At 42.7% G+C, this 25,290-nt stretch overlaps 1 protein-coding gene across 1 annotated transcript; it reads left to right on the top strand.

The window, feature by feature from the left end:
• The first annotated feature begins 5,745 nt into the window (after positions 1–5,745).
• On the top strand, positions 5,746–21,724 carry LOC104466004 (lipoma HMGIC fusion partner-like 1 protein). Its single transcript, XM_010079287.1, has 4 exons — positions 5,746–5,900; positions 7,302–7,393; positions 8,605–8,703; positions 21,606–21,724. Exons 1-4 carry the CDS (start codon positions 5,746–5,748, stop codon positions 21,722–21,724), a joined length of 465 nt encoding a protein of 154 aa, XP_010077589.1.
• The last annotated feature ends 3,566 nt before the right edge of the window (positions 21,725–25,290 follow it).

The following is a 25,290-nucleotide window of genomic DNA, read 5'->3' as shown; positions in this document are numbered from 1 at the left end:
AAGCACCTGAAGCACTGTAGTAATGAACACACCACCTTTGATCAAATGAAAATCAAAGTGAAGTCATGCTTCATCTGCTGGGAAACCCATGTGCACCCTCCACTGCCCTATGCTCGCAGTCAGGGAGAAAGTGAGGGCTGTGACTCTCCCATGACACAGCCCTTTGCAGTGCTGGATGCTGGCAGGCATTTGTAATGCCTTTATTAGGATTCCTCTGCCACTAGCCCTTCTTTCAGAGAGCTCTGGGAAGCTGCAGCAGGCAGGTGGCAGCTCTTTGCTGTGGCTGGTCTCTGAGGTTTGGAGCCGAGCAGCTGCCAGGCAGCGAGTGCTCATGTGTGGAGTAACCCAAAATAACAGAAAAAGTCTAATTTGAGGGTTGGGTCTTGACAGTCAGAAGGACCTAAGCAAAGCCAAATGCGTTGAATTAAAACCTGGCGATCAAAACCAGAAGGGAAAGGGTGGTGGGGTTTTGCCCTTGCCTGAAAACCCAGGCGTACCATCTCCATTACACTCAAGATGAAGCAGTGTTATTGGAGGCAAGATCTGCAAAGCCGAAGGTTGTAGTATTTTATTCTGTTTTTTCTTGTTCTTCTGTTACAGTTTTTGTCATGTCTAGAGTCCCTCTAATATCCTGCTATAGCAAAATCTGTGGCAGAAACACCTTCACTTTGAGTGAAGCCCTGAACTGACTTGCTCTCTCCCATCTTGTGACCCTTGTGAGGAGGAGTGGCAGGAAATCTGGTGCAGCAGAAATGCCATCGCTGCCTGTGTGCCCTTGGAGACCCCTGCCTGGACACTCGGACAAGATACTCCCTCATTGCATTCATTCATGTCGTAGGCAACTGTACCCTCTCTCAAATGATGCATTTTAAGTTCAGGCTCAAGAATGAACTAGTCAAACGCCCCATGTTCAGCGACTGCTAACTTGACAGAGAACTGTAGCCCAAAGTGTTGATCTCATGTTTAAGCCTAATAAAAGCCCAGGTCAGGTGCATGCCTGGGTTTCCTTGGGGACTGGTACTAACAGGAATGGAAGGGACCAATGTGGTAACATTTCTCTAATGGAAGAACAGCAGAGAAACCAACGGACAAAGTGATGATGTCAAGAGAAGCAGTAGGAGTGTCACCTTAAAGAGGAAGCTTGTGGGTGAAGAGCTGGGAGCTGTCAGTATAAAGACATCATCCTTTGCTAACTGAATTGAGGCTGGACTCCCGCGGGCACGGGAGCCAGGCTACCTGCAGCCAGCACGGCCCTGCTCCCCCTGCTCCTCTCTTTGCTCCAGCGGGTCCTGCTGCTTTGCCCAGGCTCTGGAGTTTGAACCTGCTCTGACCCACTTCTATCACTCTGCAGTTGCTGCTTGGTTGTAGCTCCCGAAGAGTTTCTTGAACAGGGGCTTCAGAAGCTGTGTCTGCTGAAGTACTTCACATCACGGTTTTTAACCAATTCTTCTTTAACCCCATTGTTGGCTAAGGTATGTCTCAAAGCAGCAGACAATCTTCATGTGCCAGCTCAATTTTACTTTCACGCTGCAGGCTCACTTTTATAGCAGGTAACTGCTTTAAAACCATTACAGTGAAGAGAGTTTTTAAATCACAAGAACTAGAGAGCAGAAGTCCGTGCTGCATCTAAAAATTGGGGGATTTTTTTGCTTGTAGAGATTACTGTGCCTTGAAGTGACAGATGGGAATGTGAAAACTTTCTGTCATCCTTGAAGATTCAGATGGGCTAATAGAGAAAAAATGTGAAAGGAAAAATCATCATTAAAATGGTCTTGAAAGAGATGACTTACAAATTATTGTCTGTCAGCTTCTCCAGATGGCCTGAGTATCTGTCAGATGAGCAGAATTCATTAGAAGTGCCTAGCCAAAAAAAAAAAAAAAGGCAATGTTTCTTTTTGGTCAGGTCTGAGAATGAAAAGGGAAAAAGTAGAAGATGGAGGGAAAGAAAATATGAAGATATTTTAAAGAAGATTTTTCTCACTAAAAAGTGACTGTACAAAAGGCAGCATTCGGTTCTGGTTTTATTTTCTCTCTGCAGTACATATATCAAGCCTGACCCATTCCTTGTATTTTTCTTTGTGGAAATGTGTTTTCACAATGACACTGGGCTCCTTCCTGCTTCAGAGGCCTCCCAGACCCCTGCTTACAGCAGCGCAGACCCCCTATAACTGCTTTGGCCTGGGCAGTCCCTTTCACAGCATTTGTAGGGTGTAGCTGTGACGGGAGCTCAGGACATACAAAAAAGGAATACAATTTCCAGTGCCCATATAGAAGGTTCTTAAAAAGCCCATGATCAAGGAAAGCCACCATTGGTTTAGTTCCCATTTGAAAATGCATTTTCTAGCAGCAAGACTCTGAGGCTGAATCCAAAGCCAAGTGCCTCATTTACTGCTATCACTACCTCTCTTCATGGATCACACTGGTGGTTTTCCCTGTCAGATTTCTCTGAATCATGTGCTTAGGTTTACCCTACGCAAGGGGGAAGGAAGGACACTAGGGAAGGTTTGGCTTTATTGAACAAGTTTTTGAGGATGCAATGGTCAAATGGGCTGACAACAAAACAAGAATGTGCCATGTAGCAATCGGGCACGCTGTGACCTCAACAAGTGAGAGGAAGGGCTGAGTCTGTAAAACAGGACTTGCTAGCTATGAACTGTCAGGACAGTTAAAGGCAATTAATTTATGGTGTGATGTCTAGATGGGTTATTTAAAGCACATTGGATCTTTGGGTAGAGGCTTCCATTAAAGTCACAGAAGCAGTCTGAGGATTTCCCACCACAGGGATTTGCAAGCTTCCTTTTTTGTACATTGACTTTTGCCGATTGGTCTTGGTCTTTCTGAGTGCAGTCATTTTGCCCATGGCAAAGTCTGGTTAATGTCTCTTGGTTTATTAATCCTTCTGTATTTATTGTTTGAGACTTGCCTATACCCAAGCTATTCTTAGAGATATTAATAGTGGTTAATATTTTACCTCTTGGAATAAAACTGATTGCTGCATGCCACAAATCATTTCTTTATCACTTCATAGATGAAACCTAGATCAGTGCCAGGTGACTTAATATAATTACTGTCCCTTCCCTGCCACATCCACCATATGCAGAACCTGTTATATGCAATTATTTTCTATCACAAGCTCCACTCCAGACAGACAAGATCATCTTTCAAGTGCTAAGTGTTACTAAAATATGATCATGCATTATACCCACAGCAAGAGTGACAGGGAAGGTAGTCTGGGATGGACAAGGATTACTCTGGGTAGTTTACTATTGAGGCATCTACCTTCTGACCCCTGGGTTATAGTTTTTCAATTTGTAAGTGTGGGCAGCTCCTCACTTAGCACATAGGCTGGTTTTAGCTCGGTTTTTGAAGGTATCCAGCTCTTTGTGTGTACTACACAAAGAGCTTAGTGGCTACATGGGATCCTGTTAAATACTTAGGCCAAGCACATAATTCCAGTTTTGCATTGCTGGAACTGGCTGCATTAAGTCAGCCCCTGGCTCTCTCCCACATGCCTCGCTAGTGCATCGAGACAGCCACAGCACTTGCAGTGGCAGTGTTTCACAGACCAGGGCAAGGAACCTGTTTCATTGCTGAATGCAGAACTGATCCAGAAGAGCTGGTCTCTGACAGTGGCAACCCCTCCACTGGTGCATGGCGTGTCATCCAGCACAGCAGCCAAGTGCCACCAGTGCCTCCGCTGCTGGCTGGTCCCATCCCACTGACCGCTTCCCTCACACCTCGAAGCTGCAGCCCCTTTTGTGAAGCTGCTGTTTACGGACTTGTGCATTTCCTTCCCCTTTCTTTTAATGACTGTAGTGGATAATGGCAGATGATAGATGATGGTAATTCAAGCATGGTGGGTTTGTGGTTTTGTTTTGTTGGTTTTTTTTAACTTTCTTAAGGAATGTTCTAGGCATCCTAAGCATTTCAAGCAGCTGTAAAGATGGGTGTGGTGTCCTGGTTAGCATAGCTGGCTAAATACAGTAACTATAGGGCAGGCCAGGATGTGACTCTTGAGCTAAACCAGTAACTGCTTTTTACTGAAGCTGTAAAGTTAACTTAAGGATTTCCACTAGGTTTGCAGCCCTTGGGTTTAACTTAGGTCTTTAAATGGAGGTTGCAGCTGTTCAACAGGTTCTATATTCTCTGTGATTAAACAAATTGTCTGTGAGCATGCATGAATTATTAGAGGTAATAATATTCAGTCTTTTTGCTTTTGCAGGGTCTGATCCACACATTTAGTTGCCTACAAACAGAAGTGGATTGATTAGAAGGGAAAGAAGGGGCTGAAGGGCTTTTGTCCAAGTCCTATTAATGCCATAGTCTTTAAGGCACACTCTACACTTTCAGTGCACAAAATAAGGGAACTGAAATGCCAGTTCCCAACTTCACGGCCCATGCAGACTGAGGCAGTATCGTCCCTGGTGAAGTCATTGAAAGCAATGGGATGGATCTAGCACTGTTACACACACACACACTCATACATATATACATACCTCAGGGCATAAAGCAAAACTTGGGATTTTTTTTCTTACTGAGCAGTGGGCTCCAAGTCTTTGTGTAAGTCTTACACTGAAGGGTAGGTCCCTGAGTTTGGCTCACACCCTGCCTGTAAGAAGTACTGGGGAACACAATTGTTTTGTCAATAGACCTAAATCCACAACAGGCAGATATGCACCACTGCAGGGAAATATTTGAAAGTGAATCAAATCCAGCTGAAAACCACTGATACCAAAGGAGCCTAGCCAATAGCAGCTTTAAGACTCATAAGACTCATGGCCAGTTGGTACCTGTGACAAAAATGGTATTTATAGGCGTAAGCCTTTCTGCCTGATGGCAATGCAGCCCCATGCTCTTGGCACCACCTTTGGTCTCTGGCAGGTTTTCTGTTTGCTAGTGGCATGTGTGAGCTCACCTGTGGCTTTACATGTTGTCCTTCACACATAAACATGCTGCCGCTCATGCTTTCAGGGGTGCATGCTGGCACTGGCGTTAGGCGGCAGTTTCCCATTTGATCTTATCATTGCCATCAGTGCAGGCTGTGAGAAGAAAAGAAGCTGTGGTGTTCGATGGCTGGTGCTCCAGAAATGAAACTCAGCCCTGCTACAGCCCACCCCTGACTGGAGAGCCAGCTGGTGCTGGGCTAGGGAGTCTTTCTGACATAGCACACTCATTGCCCTTATTGGGGTTATTTGTTTCTTGGAGGCACAGCTAATGCTGAGGCTTAGCTGTGACCTGGTTGATAGACAGTGTGGACTGGCTTTGAGGGTGAGCATCGATGTATGAGTGAGGCAGTTGCTCCTTTGGACCAATTTAACATTATAATAAATAAATATAATGAATTTTTGACTGTATCACCAGGATTTTTGTGTAAGGAAGGTCCCAATTCTACTCCCCCAGGATGTTCTCACCTGTCCCCCAATTTAATTTTTCTAGATTTACACGACTTGATCAGAGAGCAGGACTAGACACGATGTCTCTGCCTAAGCAAGCCTTATGTTTGAAGGTGTTTACTCTGGAGAGCAAATAAGAATTTCTGGTTTTGTGAAAGAAACAAGGAAATCTGGGATTATTTTAACAGTGATTATTCATCAATAATAATTTAAATTTAAACCAAAGGTAGAGGCTGAGGCTTAATCCAGGTCAAGGCACATTTTTGTGCAGTATTTTAAAAACCAAGAGTGACATAGCCTTATGCCCAGAATTTATTTTGATTAAAACTTGGCTTTGGACTTACAGAGATGGATGTACAGAAATGGGAAAGAGGGTGTGAAAGGGAGACGAAGAGGACTGGCCAAGGAAGTAAAGAAGCTGTCAAGGCTTGTGGCCGCTGTATCCATTGTAGCATCCGAAGCAGAAAGAGTGAACAGGAACATGGTGTTTGGGAAGAAGAGGATGAGGTGTGTTCAGAAGGTGGCAGTGGAAAGTGCTGTGAGTAATATTCGTGGGAAAAAAAACCTGAACAACAACCTGTTGCTGCAACAAAACCTAAAGGGAGCTGAAAACAAACAGCCCTCTGTGAATGCAATGAGCACTAGACACTGGCCACCTGAGGAGAGTAATTGGCAAGGTGCTGAGTAAGAGTTTGTTCAGGGTTTGGAGGGGAAGCGTTGTTATGCTAATAGTCCTTTCACTTGCCTGCAGTGCTGCTGTTGTGTTCTCCTGAAATAATTGAGCAGGAGGCTTTCCCAGGACCTATTTGTGAGGAAGGGCTGGCTGCCATTTCAGCTGGTCCAATGCAGGTGACTGCAAGCCTGTCTTGCCTCCTACCCCATGCACACATCTCCCTGCCCCTTGCAATGGAGCCCTTTGCATGTTTGCAAGGCCTTCCAGAGAGTCTGTTCAAGGACACAAGTTGATTGAAACCAGCCCAGCCAGGGTGGTTCATTTGTGGCCAGAGCAGCTCCTGAGCTGTGGTCTGCCTGGGCTGGCACCAGGCAGGTCATGGGCATCACATCTGGCATCGGAAGGGGCCAGAACCACAGCATGACTGACCGGGGCTGCCGTTGTCCATGAAGCTATGTCTAACATATGGGTGCTCTTCCTCCCTTCCTCAGCCATCCTCATCCTCAGTGGTGATCTTCTTTTTCTCATTGTGTCCTGCCCATGGGCTGTGCTGTCAGCACTTCACAGCGCCCTTCTTGCTTTAACAATGCAAGTGAGAAAGTCTTTTTTTTTTTTTTTCAGAGAGTCTTAAACTGTCTTTAACAAATGTAGGCCCACTTTTGGCCTAAGTTGTCTTGTCTGAGAAACATCCTTTCTGAGAATTTAATTAGAAGCTAGTCTCATTTACATGGATTCTACCACCCTCTGTCAGCTCTGCAGCCCTGGGGGAAAAAAATCAGATGATACTGTGAAAGCCATTAGTGAGGACATTAGAAGCAACCATATCCAGGTCAGGCAGAGTTCTGAAAATACCTAGCATTCATCTGTTCTCAATTGCTTTTCTCCCTTTACAGCTGTTGGGTGAACGTACCATCTGAGAGGGGGCTGCCTCAGGGATTTATTTTCCATTATGTGATGTAGATCTGGAGAGAGGAGCAGGTAGTGACTGATCAACAAGGAAAGGAAGAAGTAGACTTTAGCAAGAAATTTGAACTTAGTGGAGGAAGATATAAGGAGCTAGTATTGGCCCTACACAAGGACAGATGAGCTTGGGAGGAGCAACAAAGGAGTTGCTGACTTACTTTGCTAACAGCTAAGATGCTAAGAGAAAGGTGGACTTCTGGACTCCAGTGCTGTGTTCGGGTGTGTCTTTGAGCAAGTCAAGAACATAACAAAGTGTTTTCTGTGTCTTACAGGAGCACCAGAAATATGAGAAGCTTAGGTATCTTGATAGTAGAAATGCACAGCAAGCTCCAGACCCTGAGTCAGAATCGCTCTCAGGACTCCTGTTAGTCCACTGTGACCTCCGCAGTGCCTTTGTCACCATACCCAGGGCTTGTTGCACGAGAAGCACAGCACAAGTGCTTTGCCAGGGAGCATATTGTCCTTGTTGTCAAGAGAGGAGAAGTGAGGTGGTATGAGGTCAAGGGACTTGCCCAAAGTCAGCCACTGACAGGTGCAGGGCTTGAAACGTTGTCACAGTGCTGTGCTTGTCTAACAGGTAAAAGACACCACTGCAAACCCACACTGCAAACTTTTTGAGGAGTTGCTTGCCTTTACAAAGTGTCAGGTGCTCCCAGTCTGTTATCTACTTAATGATTCGTTCCCAGTCTTGCAAATAAGACCTGACACAAAGGAGGTAACATTTAAATGCTGTAGCATACATTGAAATGTTCTCTCTAGGCTGTCCATGTAAGAAACTTTGCCAGCTACACCAGCTTTTTGGCAGCTGCTGCAGTGACAGCTGAGAATGCAATATGATAAAAATGCCATTTCTGCAAAATAATCATGGCCCATTGGGTGACTAGCAGCAAGATCTTGTGAGGGGAAAAACTTAGCCAAAACACATCTGTTTGGGGCATCATCAAGGCTGGAGAGAGCAAAGCATTTTGTGAATGTTAAGCCAAGCATGACAGTAAGTAAATGGCTCGAGTGCTCAGTTGTTTTAGCTGAAGTGATTTCAGAAAAGTTTGTGGAGTATGTAGCTGTGGTATGAATTGATCGGGTGACATGAAACCATCCTTTCCTGGCTTTTGAAAGGACAAAAAACAAAGGAAAATGACAACAGATTAGCACAACTGTCAGTTTACTTTTCCTGATAGAACCTTGATAGACCATGGTTGATTGTTGTTTTAATTAATCAGAAGCAATCAGCTTGTAAATGCTGTGATTGACACAGCTACTATTTAACCCCAAACAGTATATGTAGCATTTCTGTAGAGTAGAAGAGGAATCTAAAAGCTCTCAGACAGAAGCTCCAGAAGCTGAGGATGGCTTCTGGTGATGAACTGCCAAGGCTGCCTCCAGCTGTAAACCAGTGTAACAGAATGCAGGGGTAGAAGTCCAAATGAGATTGTACTGTTTTTAGGAGAAGAGATATTTTTTTTTTCCTCTGAGGTTCCCAAATGGCAGTTTGACACTTTGACTCCCAAGTGTCAGCCTGTGTTTAAGCTAATGGCAATTGCTTGTCTAAACTTCTATTTTCTTTTCTCTCAATAGGCTTGTTGATCGGCTCTGGTTGCGCCCTCTATCCTCTTGGCTGGGACAGTGAAGAAGTCAGACAAACCTGTGGTAACCTTTCCAACCAGTTTGAATTGGGTGAGTCATCATCAGAACATCTCAGCCACAATAGACTCTTCTATGTGTTGTCCATAAAAGCAAACAAGGACATGAGCACAGGCTTGGAGAAGCAACCCAGTTATTTGTGGCAGGGTATTCATATTGCATCATTCTGGTATGGTGCTAAGGCAGGGGATTTCAGATAGATCTGCTGGAAATATTTCCCAGAAGAACATTATAAAAGAAAATGAAGGAATACATGTGTGTACGTATGTATATATTTAAGACATCAGATTTAATAGTCTTGCAATACGGGAGCTAACACTCCTGGAGACCTTGACAGAGTAGGCAGAGGCATCACATCACAGCACAGGTGAGGCTAATTCACAATGAGTGCAATTAGCTGTCTTTGAAGTCTGGCGTGTTTATGGCCTTCCAACCCAAGCCTAAAGAGTATGGTTTTGGTTACTCACATCCTTGGGAAGCTGGTAAATAACACTTGCTCCCTATGTCAGCCTGTTCCCAAAAAAAGCCGCTAGTCTTAATGGTGATGTTTGCACTGAGAACTGAATGAGAGCCAGGGATGCAGCCAATGTGGTATGGGGTGAGCCACCTCTAGAGAGCTCATCGGGCTGGTAGAAAACAAGGGCCCAACAGGGAGCTGAGGGTTAAGCAATATGGATAATTAGGATCTGATGTTTGCATGCTTATTCAGGTCTTTGTTTAGCTAGAAGGATCGATGCCGCTGCTGATACCCTACTCTGTAAGTGCACTTTGATCCTGTGTCACTAGAGGAAGGGGTTTTTAGGAGCAGGAGAAATCGAGCACTCTGACCCTCCGCACACTTGGGAGCGCAGATGCACACAGCTCCCCATTTCCAGCCCCTGCAAGCTAAACCTTATGGTTAGTGCTGGGAGCCCTTTTCATAGTTGTGTTTGCAGGGCTTATAGTAGCCTGGCAGTAATCCCAGTGCAATGAACAGTGGACATAAATGGTTTCCTAGGGTTAAACACAAACCTGCTGTGTTATCTTTTAATTTTACACTGATATTTCTGTCAGGCTTCAGGAGTAAGGAGTTTTGTTTCTGTCTCAGAGATGTTTCTTGTGAAGATGTGCAAATGAATTGAGGTTGAAAGGTAAAAAAATATTACTTCGGGAGAGACACTCCAGGTCACCCTCCGTTACACCATTCCTGTGGTGTTTTGGAGTGCATTTGATCTGGCATGGGACCAGAAATTCACATTACCAATATCAACACCCATCCCCCCTACGACTGCCACTGATGTTAGCAGCAGCCACTAATGGTGTTGCCCAGGGGATGTGTAATGTGCTCTATAAGCTTTACCGTGTTACTCTGAACTCCAATATCCTTCTGTGCTGTTGATACCCTCACTGGTGCACACTGATGCCTGTTCTTTCACGCCAAGCATTTGAGCAGCTCTGCTCCATGATTCCTCCTTTTGTCTCCTGACAGTCTGCTTCTTCCCAGGCTTCAGTTGTTGCTCTCCCCAGAGTGCAGAAAAGTGATACTTTTTCAGGTTATTTCTCTGCAAACTCACAAGAAAGTGGGTGTCATTCCAGTCTGAGCTCTTTGAAGACAGCACTTCGGCAGTTACAAACTGTGACCTTAAAGACAGTTGTGGCCACAATCAGAGCAGAGTCTCTGAGACCACCTTCACCATCTCAGTCTGATTTATGGGTCAGATATTTGCATAAATTGAATTACTCTGCCATTAAAGTCACTGGAGAAACACGTCAAAGATTTCAGCTGACAGCTTTCCTCCCATGTACACATGAGGACCGTGAGATACATTACATTAATTGTGAAGGCATGTACTCTTACTGTATTTTCTGGACCCGGAGTATGCAGGGCATATGTTATGCATGCCTAGACTTCATGGGAGTGCTGGTCTCACTGATCTGCTGCAATCATATGTTAACACATTAATTAACAGATTATAATGACAGCTGAAATTTGCTGTAGTGATTTCCACCAGTCAGTTCTGCCACTAAACATCTCTTTTCCACATACATTGGTAGTGAAGTTAAATGCTTGGCTAGGATTTTTTCCCTTAATGTCAGTGACTGGTTGATGCTGTGTTAGCAAAGTCATCTGTAAAGAAGAGGTACTGTCTGAGGGCTGTTTAATAACCACAGTGCTCATCATCTTTCATAAATACCTCTTGGTTTGTGATAACCCAAACCCTCTAGTCTTTTCTGAATCATTAGAGACTGGTTTACTCATTATAGCCTACAGGCCAAAAATGATGCTTCAAAGACTTAGTCTCACTAAGTCTCAAGACAAATTGAAGTAATTATTGTTTTCATTTGAATATTTAATTTGATTAAGCTGCAATGATATGCTTTTTATTCCTGAGCCTGTGAAATCAGTTGTCTCAAGAACCACATATATACATGCTGCATTCAAAATCTGCCCTCAGAAAAGATCAGCTGCCATGAGCCCTGCACTGGTTTGCTGTTGGGAGAAATGATGGTGATGGAGGGAGTGCTGGTCCTGCACCTCCTGCTGCTGTGGGTGCTAGCAAGGATGACACTGAGAGCCTTATTCAGCCCATGTGGTCGCTCTCAAAGGAGGGGGTGTTCAAAGGGATGCTGACTAGCAGACCGCATTCAGCCTCCTCTTCAAGCATGGAGGAGCAGCTGGGCCACAGGGAACATGTATGTGTGTTTAGGAATGGAGGGTCAAAGTACACCAGGTTTGAGCATAGAGCCAGCAAAGGTGAAGGTTCAACAATGAGTGAGACTCATTCTGAACTTGCAAAAGTTGAGGTGAAAAAAATGGTTGATGTTGGAGGTAGAAAAGATAATCCAGGAGCTGCAATCTGCATTACAGGAGGATCCAAAAGACAAGAGGTGGGTGCAGAAGAGGGACTACAAGAACTCACTTGAGAAGCAGCTAAATTGCACACCCTGAAATGTAATGTTAACCAGAAATATTCCAGAATTAGCAATTAAATGAAAATTTTTGCTTTACCAAAATGATACAAACTACCACTCCCTGGAACATGCTCATAACTAGATAGAATAAATAAATAACATTGCTAAGAACGCATAGAAAAGCCTAATCTTTAGTGGGTGTGCTAGATAAGAAGTGCTTCTTCATGTCTTCAGGCATGCCAAAAAGGCATTACAGTAACAGGCACTCCAAATAGTGCTGAGACAGCCCATATTGTGAAGAGGGGACTCTCTCCCTCCACCCCTGCCAAACACACACATTTCTTTGTACATTCCAAAGCAATATTTTAAAAGGCTGTGGGAAAAAATAACCATGCCTTTAATTTATGTATAAGTGGATTTGGGTATTCTTTCCTAGAAAATCTGAGGTGACATTGTGAAATGCCCAACAGTTTGCTGCTCTCTTTAAAATTGGGCATTTACTTGGTTTTTATTAAGTGAACTATGTCCAAAGGGTTTACTTAAACATTGATGTATTTAATTGGTCTAATTTTTTTCAATCAAATTAAAGTGTTTGTACAACTCCATCTCTACAAAGAGGAGTCATTCTTCAACTGAAGATACTGCGCCCAGGATTTAATTGCATTCAATAGATGTGCTTTGCTAATGAGGATGGAGAGTAATCTCCGTAAATAGACAGACGGAGAGACTGGTGCACCTGTAGAGGGGCCTGCTGTCTGCTCTTCTCTAGCAATTGTTTTTTGCCATCATGAAAAAAAAGCACAGTGATAGATTAGGGCTTTGACAAATTACCTCTGGCAAATCTTGTTGGGGAGTTAAGGCCATGACAGGTCTCTGCCATGTTCCTCTGCTTGTGGTTCCCAGCTTCTGGCAGTCAGCAGGATCTGTATGGAGGTCTTGGGGCCCCACTCCATATTGCAGCATCTCATCTTAAATCATGGATGGAGCCAAGTTCCCACCAGAACACCAGTCTGTGAACTGGAGCAGTCTTCTGCCACTGTTTTTAGGGTGGTAACTCCTAGAATTAGGGCAATATAAATAAATGGGCAAGATAAAAGACATGCTTATGTTTTAAACTAGCGCAGTTGTCTTCCCAGTGACGAAGTCAAAATCCTTAGTCTAATTAGCATTTGGCCCAGGCTAATGACTGAGGTGGGAACTGGAGTTATAAACCAGCAGTGCTTGAAGGGACTGCCTTTCACTTTTCCTAAATGTCTGAGGATGGATCAAAATCATCTTAATCTCTTGTCGCTGCACAAGCTGTAATTGTTATACTGCATTATTTACACCCTGGAGCTGCCTGTGCACCCATTCAGGACAGCACTGACGTGGCATAACAGTACAGAGCTGCTGACTGAAGGGTGTGAAAGTGAGTCAGATCTATACAATCCCATCATCTGCAAAAGGAATTATCAGGCAATTTCCCAAGAGCAAGCATCTTTATAGCATATCATATAGCACACATTCAGTTTTGCTGAGCGAGAGGCACTAATACCATTTTGTTTTCATTTGTAAATGTACCGCACAAGAATAACAGATGAAAAAAATGAGGGTTTTAGTAGAAGATTCATTAAAGTGAGGGACCCAGCATTAAGGTGAGAGTATGCATTAAACTGAAGACTGCATGAGACATTTGCAAAAACCACATTTTGCAAAACTTAAACTGTGTGAAGAAATTTTCTGAACTTGCATGCTTTTTTTTAAAGGGCAATGTGAGTGTATATGTGTGAATACATTAGTATTGGTCTTGAATGTCTGAAATCAATATGAGACTTCATTTTAGGCCATTGATTTCCCTAGATGTGCATGTCGAGACTGCTCAGTGGTTGCATGCTCATTTCTGTTGCGATGGGTGCAGAGGCAGCTAAATCCCACAGAAGGTCCCAGAGAACATGGAGCATGCTCAGTTTAACTCACAAAATCGAGCCTCAGTTGGCATCTGATGAAACAGCACCTAAGAGCCCAAACAGCAAAATGGTTATCTGGAGTAAGATTCATTTATCTAAACACAGATGACTCATGCCATTGTAGGTGCCCTAGGAAATTTCACCTGGCTTCCATCTGCCACTTCCCTGCCACCAAATGTATGAAATGATATTATGTACTTACCTTATTAACCTGAAAAAATTAAGTCACTAAATTTAAGATAAACTCCAGTTTTTAAGTTGAACTGCTTGGAAAAACAAAAATTGTTTTCCTTTGAGGAAATATGGTGTGTTTGGGCAGGCAGGACTCAGCCTAGATGACCAATGCTGCAGAATTTTTTGTCCTACCCCTTTTGTGAGAGATAACTTTTTATGTCATACATATCTTACCTTAGACCTACTTTTTTATTCTGCTGGGTGATTATTTGTTCTGAGAAGTATCCTACAAACATGGCTCAGTGTTTGCTGTATGCAACTACCTTCAAGGCTCATCGTTGAGTTTCATGATGCTTTTCTGTGTTATTAAAGGCAGTGAAAATCACAGGTCTGGTAGCAAGGGCTCACAGGGCTCATCTGTGGCCGTCAGCATGCTGTGCTCTGCCTACCCGCCTGGCAGCTGCTGCCAGAGCCTGCCCAAAATGCATTCTCTGCTTCCTTGAGTTCATGCCAACCTTATGAGGCTGGAACAGCCTCCTGCCCTGTTTCTTCTGCAGGTCCTCCTAGATCTTCTCCAGTTGTATCATGTTCTCTGGCTGTCACACTCCATCACTACCCATCCTGCACAGCAACATCCTAGGTCTGGGGGCCCAGCTGCAGCAGCAGACAAAGCAGATGGCCTCAAATGCACACCTTTGCTTGCCTTCTGTCATGGTCCGTCCATCTGTGAACCACTGTGAAAGGGCTCTCCTGGCCAAAGTGGCTATCTGGAGAGCAACTTAAAAGGCTAGTTCACATCCTGAACTAAACAAGCAGCTGAATTGCCCTCAAAAGCTCTCAAAAACTTATCTGTTGAGGGACATTTGTTTTCAAAGATCATTGTTATTAAGGTTCCCCTTTGCCACTTTTAGGGGCTTGAAATATCTTAAAAAGAACTGTTGACTTGATAATTACTTTTGCTGTAGAAATATTAAATGATCTTTAAAGCACTTTAAAAGCAAACAGTGCAGTTACTAAAACAACAACATAAAAACCCCACAGAAAGCAGTGAATATAAAAAAAAAGTTTTGTCAACTAGTTAATTTGTCTTAGGTGGCATCATTTCAGCATCTGTGCTCAACAGATACAACATGGACATCCAACCATTCAGTGCCAAAATAATCAAAAAAGGATTTAGAGGGTAGGACAATTTATTAGAATCCTATTAAAGGCAAGGACTTCAAAGCTGTATTTTTCTGTAAGCACTCTATCTGACAAAACCAGGTTTTTTTTTGTTCGCAGGTCCTCTGCAAACAGCTCAGAGATTTTACTGGTTCAGTTTTTTCGACTGGGGCTGAGCACAATCTTTACGACCGTACCTGAGCTGCATCTGTTGAGTTCTCAGATACATGAATAAGTCAGCCTATGTGCTAGTAAAGAAAGTGTTTAATCAAGAAACATTTCCTCTTTAGTGCTACCTGGATAACTTCCATTCTTAAATCTTTGTAAGCCTTTGGATGACTATACGAAAGTCCACATATAGTCTGTCTAACATAAGGCAGTTACCTTTGTTGCCAGAGTTAGAACATGGGCTTGCAAGGACCCTCTGCAGTCTGTGGAGACAAGCAGGGGAATCCAGAAAGGGACCCAGACCACCCGGGAGCAAGTACCTGGTGCCCTTTGTTACTTGAGAAGGGCAGGTAAACTGGTTGTTTGGAATCCTTTCATAGTTGAAGGCAGAAAAATAGGTGCTACTAGAGCAGGGTTCACCTGCTTGTACTTTATATGTCTACCTTAAGATGAAATGCAACACACTTTTATAAGTGACTTTTTCTCCTCATTGTCTCCAGAGGGAGTCTGGGGGACTAGTCCAATGTGGATCTCCGCACTGCGGATGTCCAAAGAGAGGTGAAATTAATTGCACTTCCTGCAATGGGTGAACTTTCTGTTGGCTTCTTTCAGGAGGCTGGGAGAGCTCCTCACTGGCAGGACATAAGCTGTTTGCTCTTGGGAATTTGAGCATTGCAATTGACACAAGGTATTGGTTTCTTCTTCATTGTTCCATGATTAATGCACACCTACAGCAAATTTGGGGTTTGATTAAACAAAATTATGTGAACCTCCAAAGAAAGGAGGATTTGGTCATATGAGTGAGTGGCCATATACAGCAGGACTGAAGAATTTATAGTTGGCACCTCTTTTTCCACTTCTTTAAGCTTCTGAACTTTGTAAGATTTTATGCATTTAATTACAGACCAAAATACTGATACAATTTCTTTGACAAATTATAAGTAACCAGAATGTGGTTATGTGCATGCATAAGAAATAATATATTTTTTAAAAAGAGAAAGGCATTGAGAAAGTCGTATCCATGCAAGAGACAAAGAAACCAGCTTCACTAAATTCATTTTTTTATATCAAGCTATTTGTTTGGCTGCAGTTTTACCTTTATAGTGTTCTTACTTTGTTTCACATAACTACTTTAATCCTTTCTGGATGCATTCCAAGTTTTAACTTATTTTTGTGCTTTTATAGCTGATTTAACGTGACAACTTTTCATTGTAACTGTATCAAGAAAAAAAAATCTTTAGCTATTTAATTTGTCTTGGCTTTGTTTCAAAATAATTGTGCCTTCTTATTAATTAGCTGATTATCTTTTATATTAATTTGTGGCTTTCATATCTCCAAATCCCTGTATATCCCTTGACATCACCTTACATTTTTCTATGATTACTTTTCCAATACCCTGTTTGATTACGTGAATTCACATTCCCTGTAGTACTGGACTGCCATGTGAAGCAGTTAATTAGACTTCCTGCACAACTTTTTGCAAGTAGGAATTGTAGTTTTTATTTTTGAAGGTGTATCATTCGTACTCTGCAGCCCGGCTAATTCTGAAACCTTTTTTCCTTCATCTTGGAAAACAGGCTATGTTAAGGTTAAATGATTAGAGTTTGCCAAATACTCCAGGCTGCAAGCCCAGGATAGTCTTAACATTAACAACAAAGAAGGTACAAATATTTAAGACACTAAGTCTTGCAATTAACAGGTTTGCATCCAAGACGGTTTCATATTCTGTATATTTTTTCATAAGTGTCAATAATTGGTTATTTTAGATGAAAATCATATGTTATTTCCAGGACCTTAATAACTATATGTGTTTATTATTTATAAGACATCATGAGTAGAAATACTGGTAAAATTCTGTTTTGGCAACTGGATCCTGGCACAGCTCCACAGTAGATCAACTATCTGAAGATTTTCTGTTGCCAGATTTCACTCACTCCCAAATTTGTCTTAATCTTTATTTGGCTTATGTATTGAAGAGGAGGGGGGGAGCTAGGGGACACATATCATGGCCTTGAAGATCACATTAGAAATCAGGAAAAGGCATGGAAGTGTTTTTTAATAAGCCCATCCATCACTGAAAAACTACCCTTCCACATTCTTTGATTTATCTCAATTTAGCAAATATTGTCTTATATTCCATGGGACTCTTTTCTGCTGAATCTTCTTTTGATAGTGTCCTCACTCACCTTGCTTTTGTTCTTTATCCTTAGGGACTGTAATTTCTTTCAATACTTTTACAAAAGAGAGAAGTGTAATGTTTCCAGCCTTTCCTTCTTTTATTTGCGTTGAAAATGGTCATCCATCCCTGTAGCTGCAAGGTCTCTTATTCTTTCATTTCAGAGTTCATCCTGACACTCTCTTGCTGCCAATCCCAGTAAAACAAACGTGAAAACAAAGTTCTTAATGACTGGCTACAAATTTACCTGAGCCGACTTGGACAGTCCTGCTTCACTGAGCAACCAAGAGCTCCAATTATTTATGCTCTCCTTTACCAAAAAAAAAAAAAAAAAAAAAAAAAGGGATCCAGAACTAACAAAATTATGAAGCTTATGAAGCTAATGAAGCTACAGCTTCAGCTTCTCCTTCCATACTGGCTTGTCAGGTAAAGACTGATTTCTTAAAAGCAACATCAGTTCTGTGAAGAGAAGGAAGCTGCTGTGATGCATGTCATCTCTACCAGCTAGAAGAGTACTTCAGCTGCTGAGGTATTTGCTTTGGCATTAAACCAGATCCAGTCTATCTTATGAGCAAGAACATGTACACATTCTTGCATGTGTCTCCACGCCCTCGATGGAGTGGCACACTTCTGCCTGTATATATGTATTCCTATGCATCCTTAAGGAAAACAACAGCTTTGTGTCTCTCTCTGTGTGTGAAAATTATCATGGTTTCACTAATTGTTTTAATTCCATCAAGTAATTAGGTGGTCTTGCTCTTCATTTTAGAGTTTTGACATTAACAGAAAGGGAAGCTGCAATGCAGCACTCCTGATCTTTCATACAATGGGCTCCATGAAGGCAAACTGCTCTACTTGATGGTTGAATTTAAGCCCCAGTTTTGCAAAGCTGTTAACCACTTGCTTACCTCTGAGCACATGACTATGATGTCAGTGCAATAAAATTGGAACATGACAAAGGGTCCTTCTACAGTACCCATCATTATAATACAAAAATGTGAATCTAGAAAGCAAAGTCTATCTTCTCTAACATATAACATTTCTATAGGTGTGTTTATTTTCATTTGATGTTACATTAATTACTCATCAACCTTGCTTTTTATAAAGCTCTCAATTCCTTTTAAGATGAGTGTTTAATATTAAAGTGAAGCAGAAGTCATTTTACAGTTTAAACTGCAACTAAATAACCCAATTATGGACAACCAACAATATTTCTTTAGGGTGCAGTGAATTAAAATAACTCATATATACAGTAAAATGAGAACACCAAAGCAGAAACATTAACTGAAAAATATTTTTTTTTCCTTCTGCAGTACAGGATTATAAAAGGGGTAGCATTGTTTCATTTTGACACGTGGCTATGAAATGTGGGCAATCATTCATTGCAAAAGGTACCTTTGAGATGAATTATCTCTGTCCTTATAGCTATACTTAGCTATGGACCTAGGACTTATCTATACTTAAAATGAAAAGTATAGCTAAGTCCTATACCCTGAGACACCTTCCCTGCTGCAGGCTCTTCTTCAGCACAATAGCTTGAAATGCTGTTTTGCTCCGCATCATCCACGTACAGATCAAGCTATTTTATCCGAGACCTCCCATTGCTCCTGACACAGCCTGGAAATAATGGCCAGGTTTATTGCTGTGTTATTATTGCTCTAAGGTCAGGCTCCCGGCTCTTTCATCCGTTCTCCTGCACTCTCCCATTCTTTCATTTGTTCATCTTGACCCAACTCACACTTGTGAACTACATTGCATTTGTTAAATCAAGAGGCTGCCTGCATGCCTCAGAGCATTGAGTAAGGCAGTGGTCCTTAGGGTAAATGGAGCATGGTATCAAGAAATAAAATTCTCTTCAGCCAAGGCTGAATTGGTTGAATGTCCATGCTGTATCTGTTGAGCACATTTCTGACACTGATTTAATAGTTCTTTCTTCTTAATATGTATCAGGTACACTCTCTTCCACTGCCAAAGCACAGAAGTTGAAATGAAACCATGCAAAAGTTAACGTTTACTTCATTTTATCCCACTTAGATCACAGCTTTGGGCAGTTCTACCAGGTGAATCTTTAAAGTCTTCTTAAAGTAGCATTTTGGCATTTATTTTCTCAACCTGGAAGCATAATGATGAGAAAGATTCACATTTTCAAGCCGCAAGAATTCTCTAGTAGTTTTAGGAATACTTGGCAATTTAAAAAGACCCATCAGATGGAATCCATCTTATCACAAGCAATACTTTAGTACACCCCACCTTGGTATAAACATGATCATTTGCAAAGCAATCCAATGGATTTAGACATTTGGTGTATGCTTGTGTCTGGTTCTGAAATTCCCAGCAAAAGCTGTAGACAGTGTATGTACACAGGCAAAACAATTGATGGTCCAGAGACAGATCTTTCCAGTGGCTGCTGAGCAATTGGGCAAGTATCAGCATCACTGACATTGCCAGACACTTGGCAGCTCTCCATGGTTTCTGGTGGTCTTCTCTTTAGGAAATCAGACTCTCTGTGTGTTCTTATGTAAGGAAGCCAAGAATGGTGTTGATATACAGAGTATAACCAGATTACAGAACCAAGTAAATCTCTTTGTCTGCTCCAGCACATTAAGGAGAGAAGCTAATGAGCTCAAGCCAAGGCCTCAGCTCCTCAAGTCCTCTGGTCACATCAGGACCTTGGTTTCACTGTTCATTTATTTAAATAAAAATTGTTGAGGGTTATGAAGAAAAAATGAAAGAAGTACTGTGCTCCCTGCTGTAGTGTCAACCTGAGATCTTCAGAGTGGCCAAGAGCATAAGTGTTGCCTCCCACTAATGTCTCCTTACAAAGCTCTCCTGACAATATCCTGCAAATAGTCAACAGACGTGCTGTCTGCCTTGAGGAATGCTAATGCTTTGGACATGTTGAGATGTACAGACATCTTGTGTGTCTTGTGCCTAAGGCAGGATTAGCCCAGTTGATAATTGCCTGAACCAGAAGCCTGGCTCTCAAGGATGCCACTGGGACAGAGTATGGATGTGCCACCTGTTTCAGCCCTGTCTTTCTAGATGGAAACTCTGTTGTCACCTTCTGTTCTCTGGAGAGCAGAATAGGTTCTGCTGCTTTTTCCAGAGAGTGGAAAGGAAGTTTTTTATCGTTGCTTGTGCTGCTTACTGAAAGCACTCCCTGCTAAAAGCAGGGCAATATCACCCAAGATGGCAACACAGGGAGAACTTCAGTTGTAATGAGTCCCAAGCACTCAAGACTAAAATGACCAAGACGATGTAGCCCAAGTGAAAATTTCTTTTGAGATGGGCTGGAGTCCTGAGGAGTATCAGCAGCCATCTGCTTGCTTTTGGAGATCTCTGTGAGGAGGCTTCCTCTCTGCTGCAGCTGCTGTTTTCCTGATCTCCTCCTCTACTGCAGGCACAGTGGTGCCTGGAAAGGGAGCAGTCAGTTTATGGTCCATCATGGGATTCCCCAGCACCATTTGCTGGTGGTGAGTTTGGCTGTATAAAGATACTGTGGCTGTTAAATGTATTCAAGGCCATAATGTGACACTACTAAACACATTAGACAAAAGATCAGTGAAGTTTTAAGCAATGAGTTGTGACCTTGGGTGGGGACAGGGAAACTTCTCCCATTTTTAATTTGTGGACTCCATTCTCACAGCAGCCTCCATGCAGGTGGACTCCCAACACCATGATCCTTTGTCACCGGGAGCCTCCCAGTCAGGATTGATGCCTGTGCGAGGGGAACATGAACAGGTTCCCTGCAGCCATGTCCTGGGTTAGAGTCACCCAGCAGCTTGCAGCCAGGTCCAGTTTCGAGCCCTGTCACTGAAATGGCAGTGCTGGACCCATCCAGCTCTTTCTGAAGAGAACAGGCTCTGGCCCATGTTACATGCAAACCCTCAAAATCTCAGTCAAAAATAATCAAAATATCCTCAGACGCTGCCTGGTGGAGGAGAAGAAAGAGAAGGGTGGGAAAAAACCTCTTCCTCTGCAGCTGCTGCAGCGTAGGGTTGTGGGCACACCCTCGGCCAGCCACGCAGGGGGACGGATGCTTGCCCCGTGGCTGGCGTGCTTGTGGTGCCAACAGCCTTTGCTTGGGTGGTGTATTTCCCTGTGGTGTTTTTCCCTGTGTGTAAAACGGCAACCAACCAAGCAAGTGTGCTCAGAGGCCTGTCTGCTGAATCGTTATGGAAAATTAAGGGGAGCCATTTAAACAGCTTGGCTTCTCTAATTGCTTGAATTATGCCCTGCATTCCCTGTCTGAGGTTGGGCAGAAACCTAGAAAAGTGCTTTTTTCCTCAGTGGGCAGAAAGGAGGGTGGCAGCAGCACTTCCTCCCCCAGCTAACGCTGTGCCGTGTTCTCTGTTTCCCTTGCAGGGACCTGCCACATCGGCTGGGGCCACTACCGCACAGGTCTCTCTCCTTTGCAGACCCCTGCCACATCGGCTGGGCCTACTACTGCACAGGCGGGGGCGCAGCAGCGGCCATGCTGGTGTGCACCTGGCTGGCCTGCTTCTCGGGCAAGAAGCAGAAGCAATACCCCTACTGAGCTGTCCCCGGGGCACGGGCACTGCCAGGTGCCCGAGGGGCTTGCCAACATCTTCTGGATAACGACGATGAACAGGAAATTCTTAAGTGCTTTCTCTCTGGAGCAGGCGTGGGGTGGGATGGCGGGTGGCTGTAGGGAGGGCAGGGAGATGGACGGTGGTGCAAAGGTGCCAGGCTGGCTTGGACAGGACGGGCTTTCTCACCCAAGCCTGCCTGTGGTCTGCTCCGCAAAAATATAAGCAAGGAAAACTCCACTTTGGCAAATGGTGAAACTCTACGTGCACCGATTAATTGAGAGGTTGGTGAGGGGGTGGCAGTGCCACAGGGCTGAGGTAGCACCCAGCGGCCCCTCGGAAGGGCACTCCCAAAAGCACACACACACGCACAGATGTTGACCATGGCACAAAATGAGTAGAGAGGAAACTTTTTCTGGTGCGATTCTTCTTCCTTTTCCTTTTTTTTTTTTTTATTTTTTTTTTAATTCTCTCTGGTGGTTTAAAATTCAGTGTTGCAACACTTTTTAATCTGTACTTTAAACTTAATAAAAGGACCAATAAGCCACTTTCTCAGTATTTTGTATATTCTCTACACATTTTTCTTCCCCAAACATTTAGCCACTTCTTATTCAGCCCTATATAACTTTTATTAAGCCTCTGTGTTTCCAGCATTATTACAGAAATGCAAACATAATTACTTGGCATATGTATCCTTTCCCTATAGTATTTTTATGAAGTGCAGTAAATGGACATTTTTTCAGTCCATTGGAAATTCCACTCACGGTACTGTAGAGCTCTGTTGGTTACGTACGACTAACAGGAAACTTCTTCCAGACATAGGATTCTGTTGCTGTTATGTTTAGCTCATTGATGTTGTATTGTGCTGTACCATGTTTATTATTTCAATACTCATTTTTGTAAAATAAATATATATAATGTGTGCTATTTTATGTTTGTATTTGAAAAATCTCTGTAAATAAATTTTTCCTTGATCAATACTTGCAATGCCTGGTCATGTCATTGGATGGAAAAGTTCCTTTCCCAGATCCCCATTGGAAAAATCCTCAGATATAATAATGACTTTTATAACCATACTGTATTCTTTTTCCCTGTAAAATACATACATTTAGGGTTCAATTACATTGCCTGAGGATAGACATCTATTGCCACTGGAGGCATTCCAGCATATCCCACATTTTTGCCTTATGCTGTCAGGTGGCCTGAAGGACTTCAGGAGACCTTCCCCATTCTGGTCTCGCTGCTGCAGACTCAGCATCTCACACAGCTCGACATACTCCTGTTTAGGCAACTGAAACAAGCCCTTACTTTCTTAATAACATCAACACTGATCAACTGCCTACCAGGCAGTATACCCTGCACAAGGCACTGGCACTGTACATACAAAACTCAAAAACAATCTTTTATTTTCTTTAAGAAAAAAATGTGAACTTTGAGAACTTGTAAGGGGTTTTCAATCATTACATTAGCTGATGTTATTCCCTTTCAAGTTTGTTTTTCTGCTCTTGTTTTCCCCATATGATATTTTTGTCATATATTTCTAAGTTACTGTCTATGTTCTAGCTACAGTTCTGCTGGTTAATAACACTTCTAGCTGTTGGAACTCTGAAGTTGTGCAGTTGCTTTGTACATTATGCGGGTAGCTTTTTGGTACATGAAAATAGCAATGTCAGCTTGCAGTGATCAATCCTAATATTGCTAAACTGAACTTTATCGAATTTCATTATAGGCCAAGCACTATTTATTCACTTCATGGTGCTGTGCACTGAAAACAAAATTGTACCTTACCCTTCCAAGATTAGCCCATAATAGCCCTGTCACATCCGACTGCACTGCTGCTGAGAAGCACACCAACCATGCCATGGGGGCTTGCCTTTTTTGCTCTTCCAGTGGCACCAGCAGCAGCAAGATGTGGAAGTCTTCCCTCCTCCTTCCAGGTTTCAGGGCTTGATCCCTCTTGTGAGCGCTTAGGACCATACCCAAACGTGCTGCGGGAAGTCAGTGACACTATACATACCCTCACAGTAAGTACGAATACGCCCTTTACAGTTGTGGATTGCTGCTTTATTAAAACCAAAGGAGATATAAATCCAACTTTGGCTGTGGTCCCTCTGGATCTAGTAATACCTTTGGTAAGTAACTCAACAGAAAAATGCTGCCTTTGTACAGTATGCTACTGAAGAAACATGTCTTTCCTTCCACTGAAACTGCAGTTTGCTATACAAAGTTTCAGTGACTTGACTATAAAGATGTGTTATTCTAAATCTGACCCTCTCTAGATTACATCCTGGCCCATGCATCACAGAGAACATTTTGACTATTTTTCAGGTCTTCCTGTGATCAGGTTCAGGCTTGATTTATCATGACAAACTGGAACTATGCAATTACTTCATGAGGAAAATTACGTTTTTGTTATGATGCAATACAATTATAGCATGACTGACTTTCTCTGAATTTGTATACAATCTCCTTTTTTAAATTTGGAATTGAATAAAATGCCAATTTTTAATAATCAAGCCAATGATATATGCTGCACCTGCTTTGTAGCTGTTTATCATATAGCCTTCAGCTGCTGCGATATGAGTAAACCAATCACAGCTTAATTATGTTTTTCCATATATGTGCATTTTGGTTCTGATATCCATTTTGCACTAGAATATAAATACCATTTATTATCATGGTTATCAAGCCTCACAGCTACAAACTCTAATAACTTTGAACTGGGCGAAAGATTGCTTTCAAATTCACAGTATGAAGTATCAGTGAAATATTTGCAATATTTACTATGCTTAATTTTCCATTTATTTATTCTTTAAGATGAGGAGCTTGGCCTTGCATTTGTCAAAACAAAAGACATAAGCTTGCGCAGAATCCTAGGTCACTGAATTCTGCCCCTGCAGAATGGAGGTGTTCAAGAAACATGTAGATGTGGTGCTTCAGGACATGGTTTAGTGAGTTAGGTGGTGTTGGGTTGGACTTGATGATCCTTGAGGTCTTTTCCAACCTTAATGATTCTATGATTCTATGATTCTACTGGCAATCGTATAATTTTTTCAGCTCACGTGCATCTACACTAATGCACACAGTATGAGCAACAAGCAAGAGGAGCTGGATGCCATTGTGCAGCAGAACAGCTATGACCTAGTGGCCATCACAGAAACATGGTGGGACGAGTCTCATAGCTGGAGTGCTGCAATGGATGGCTATAAGCTCTTCAGAAGGGATAGGCAAGGAAGGAGAGGAGGTGGGGTGGCTCTATATGTTAGGGAGTGTTTTGATTGCATAGAAATTGAGGATTGTGATGATAAGTTGGAATGCTTATGGGTAAGAATGAGGGGAAGGGCTAACAAGGCTGATATCCTGCTGGGAGTATGATACAGGCCACCCTCCCAGCAGGAGGAAGCAGATTCTATAAGCAGCTGGCAAAAGTTTCACAGTCGCTCACCCTTGTTCTTGTGGGAGACTTCAGCTTCCCAGACATCTGCTGGAAATACAACACAGCAGAAAGGAGACAGCCTAGGAGGGTCTTGGAGTGTGTGGAAGATAACTTCCT

Source organism: Pterocles gutturalis, unplaced genomic scaffold (assembly GCF_000699245.1).
Source record: "Pterocles gutturalis isolate BGI_N339 unplaced genomic scaffold, ASM69924v1 scaffold49203, whole genome shotgun sequence".
Taxonomy (NCBI): Eukaryota; Metazoa; Chordata; class Aves; order Pterocliformes; family Pteroclidae; genus Pterocles; species Pterocles gutturalis.
This window is presented reverse-complemented; position numbering and strand designations above follow the sequence as displayed.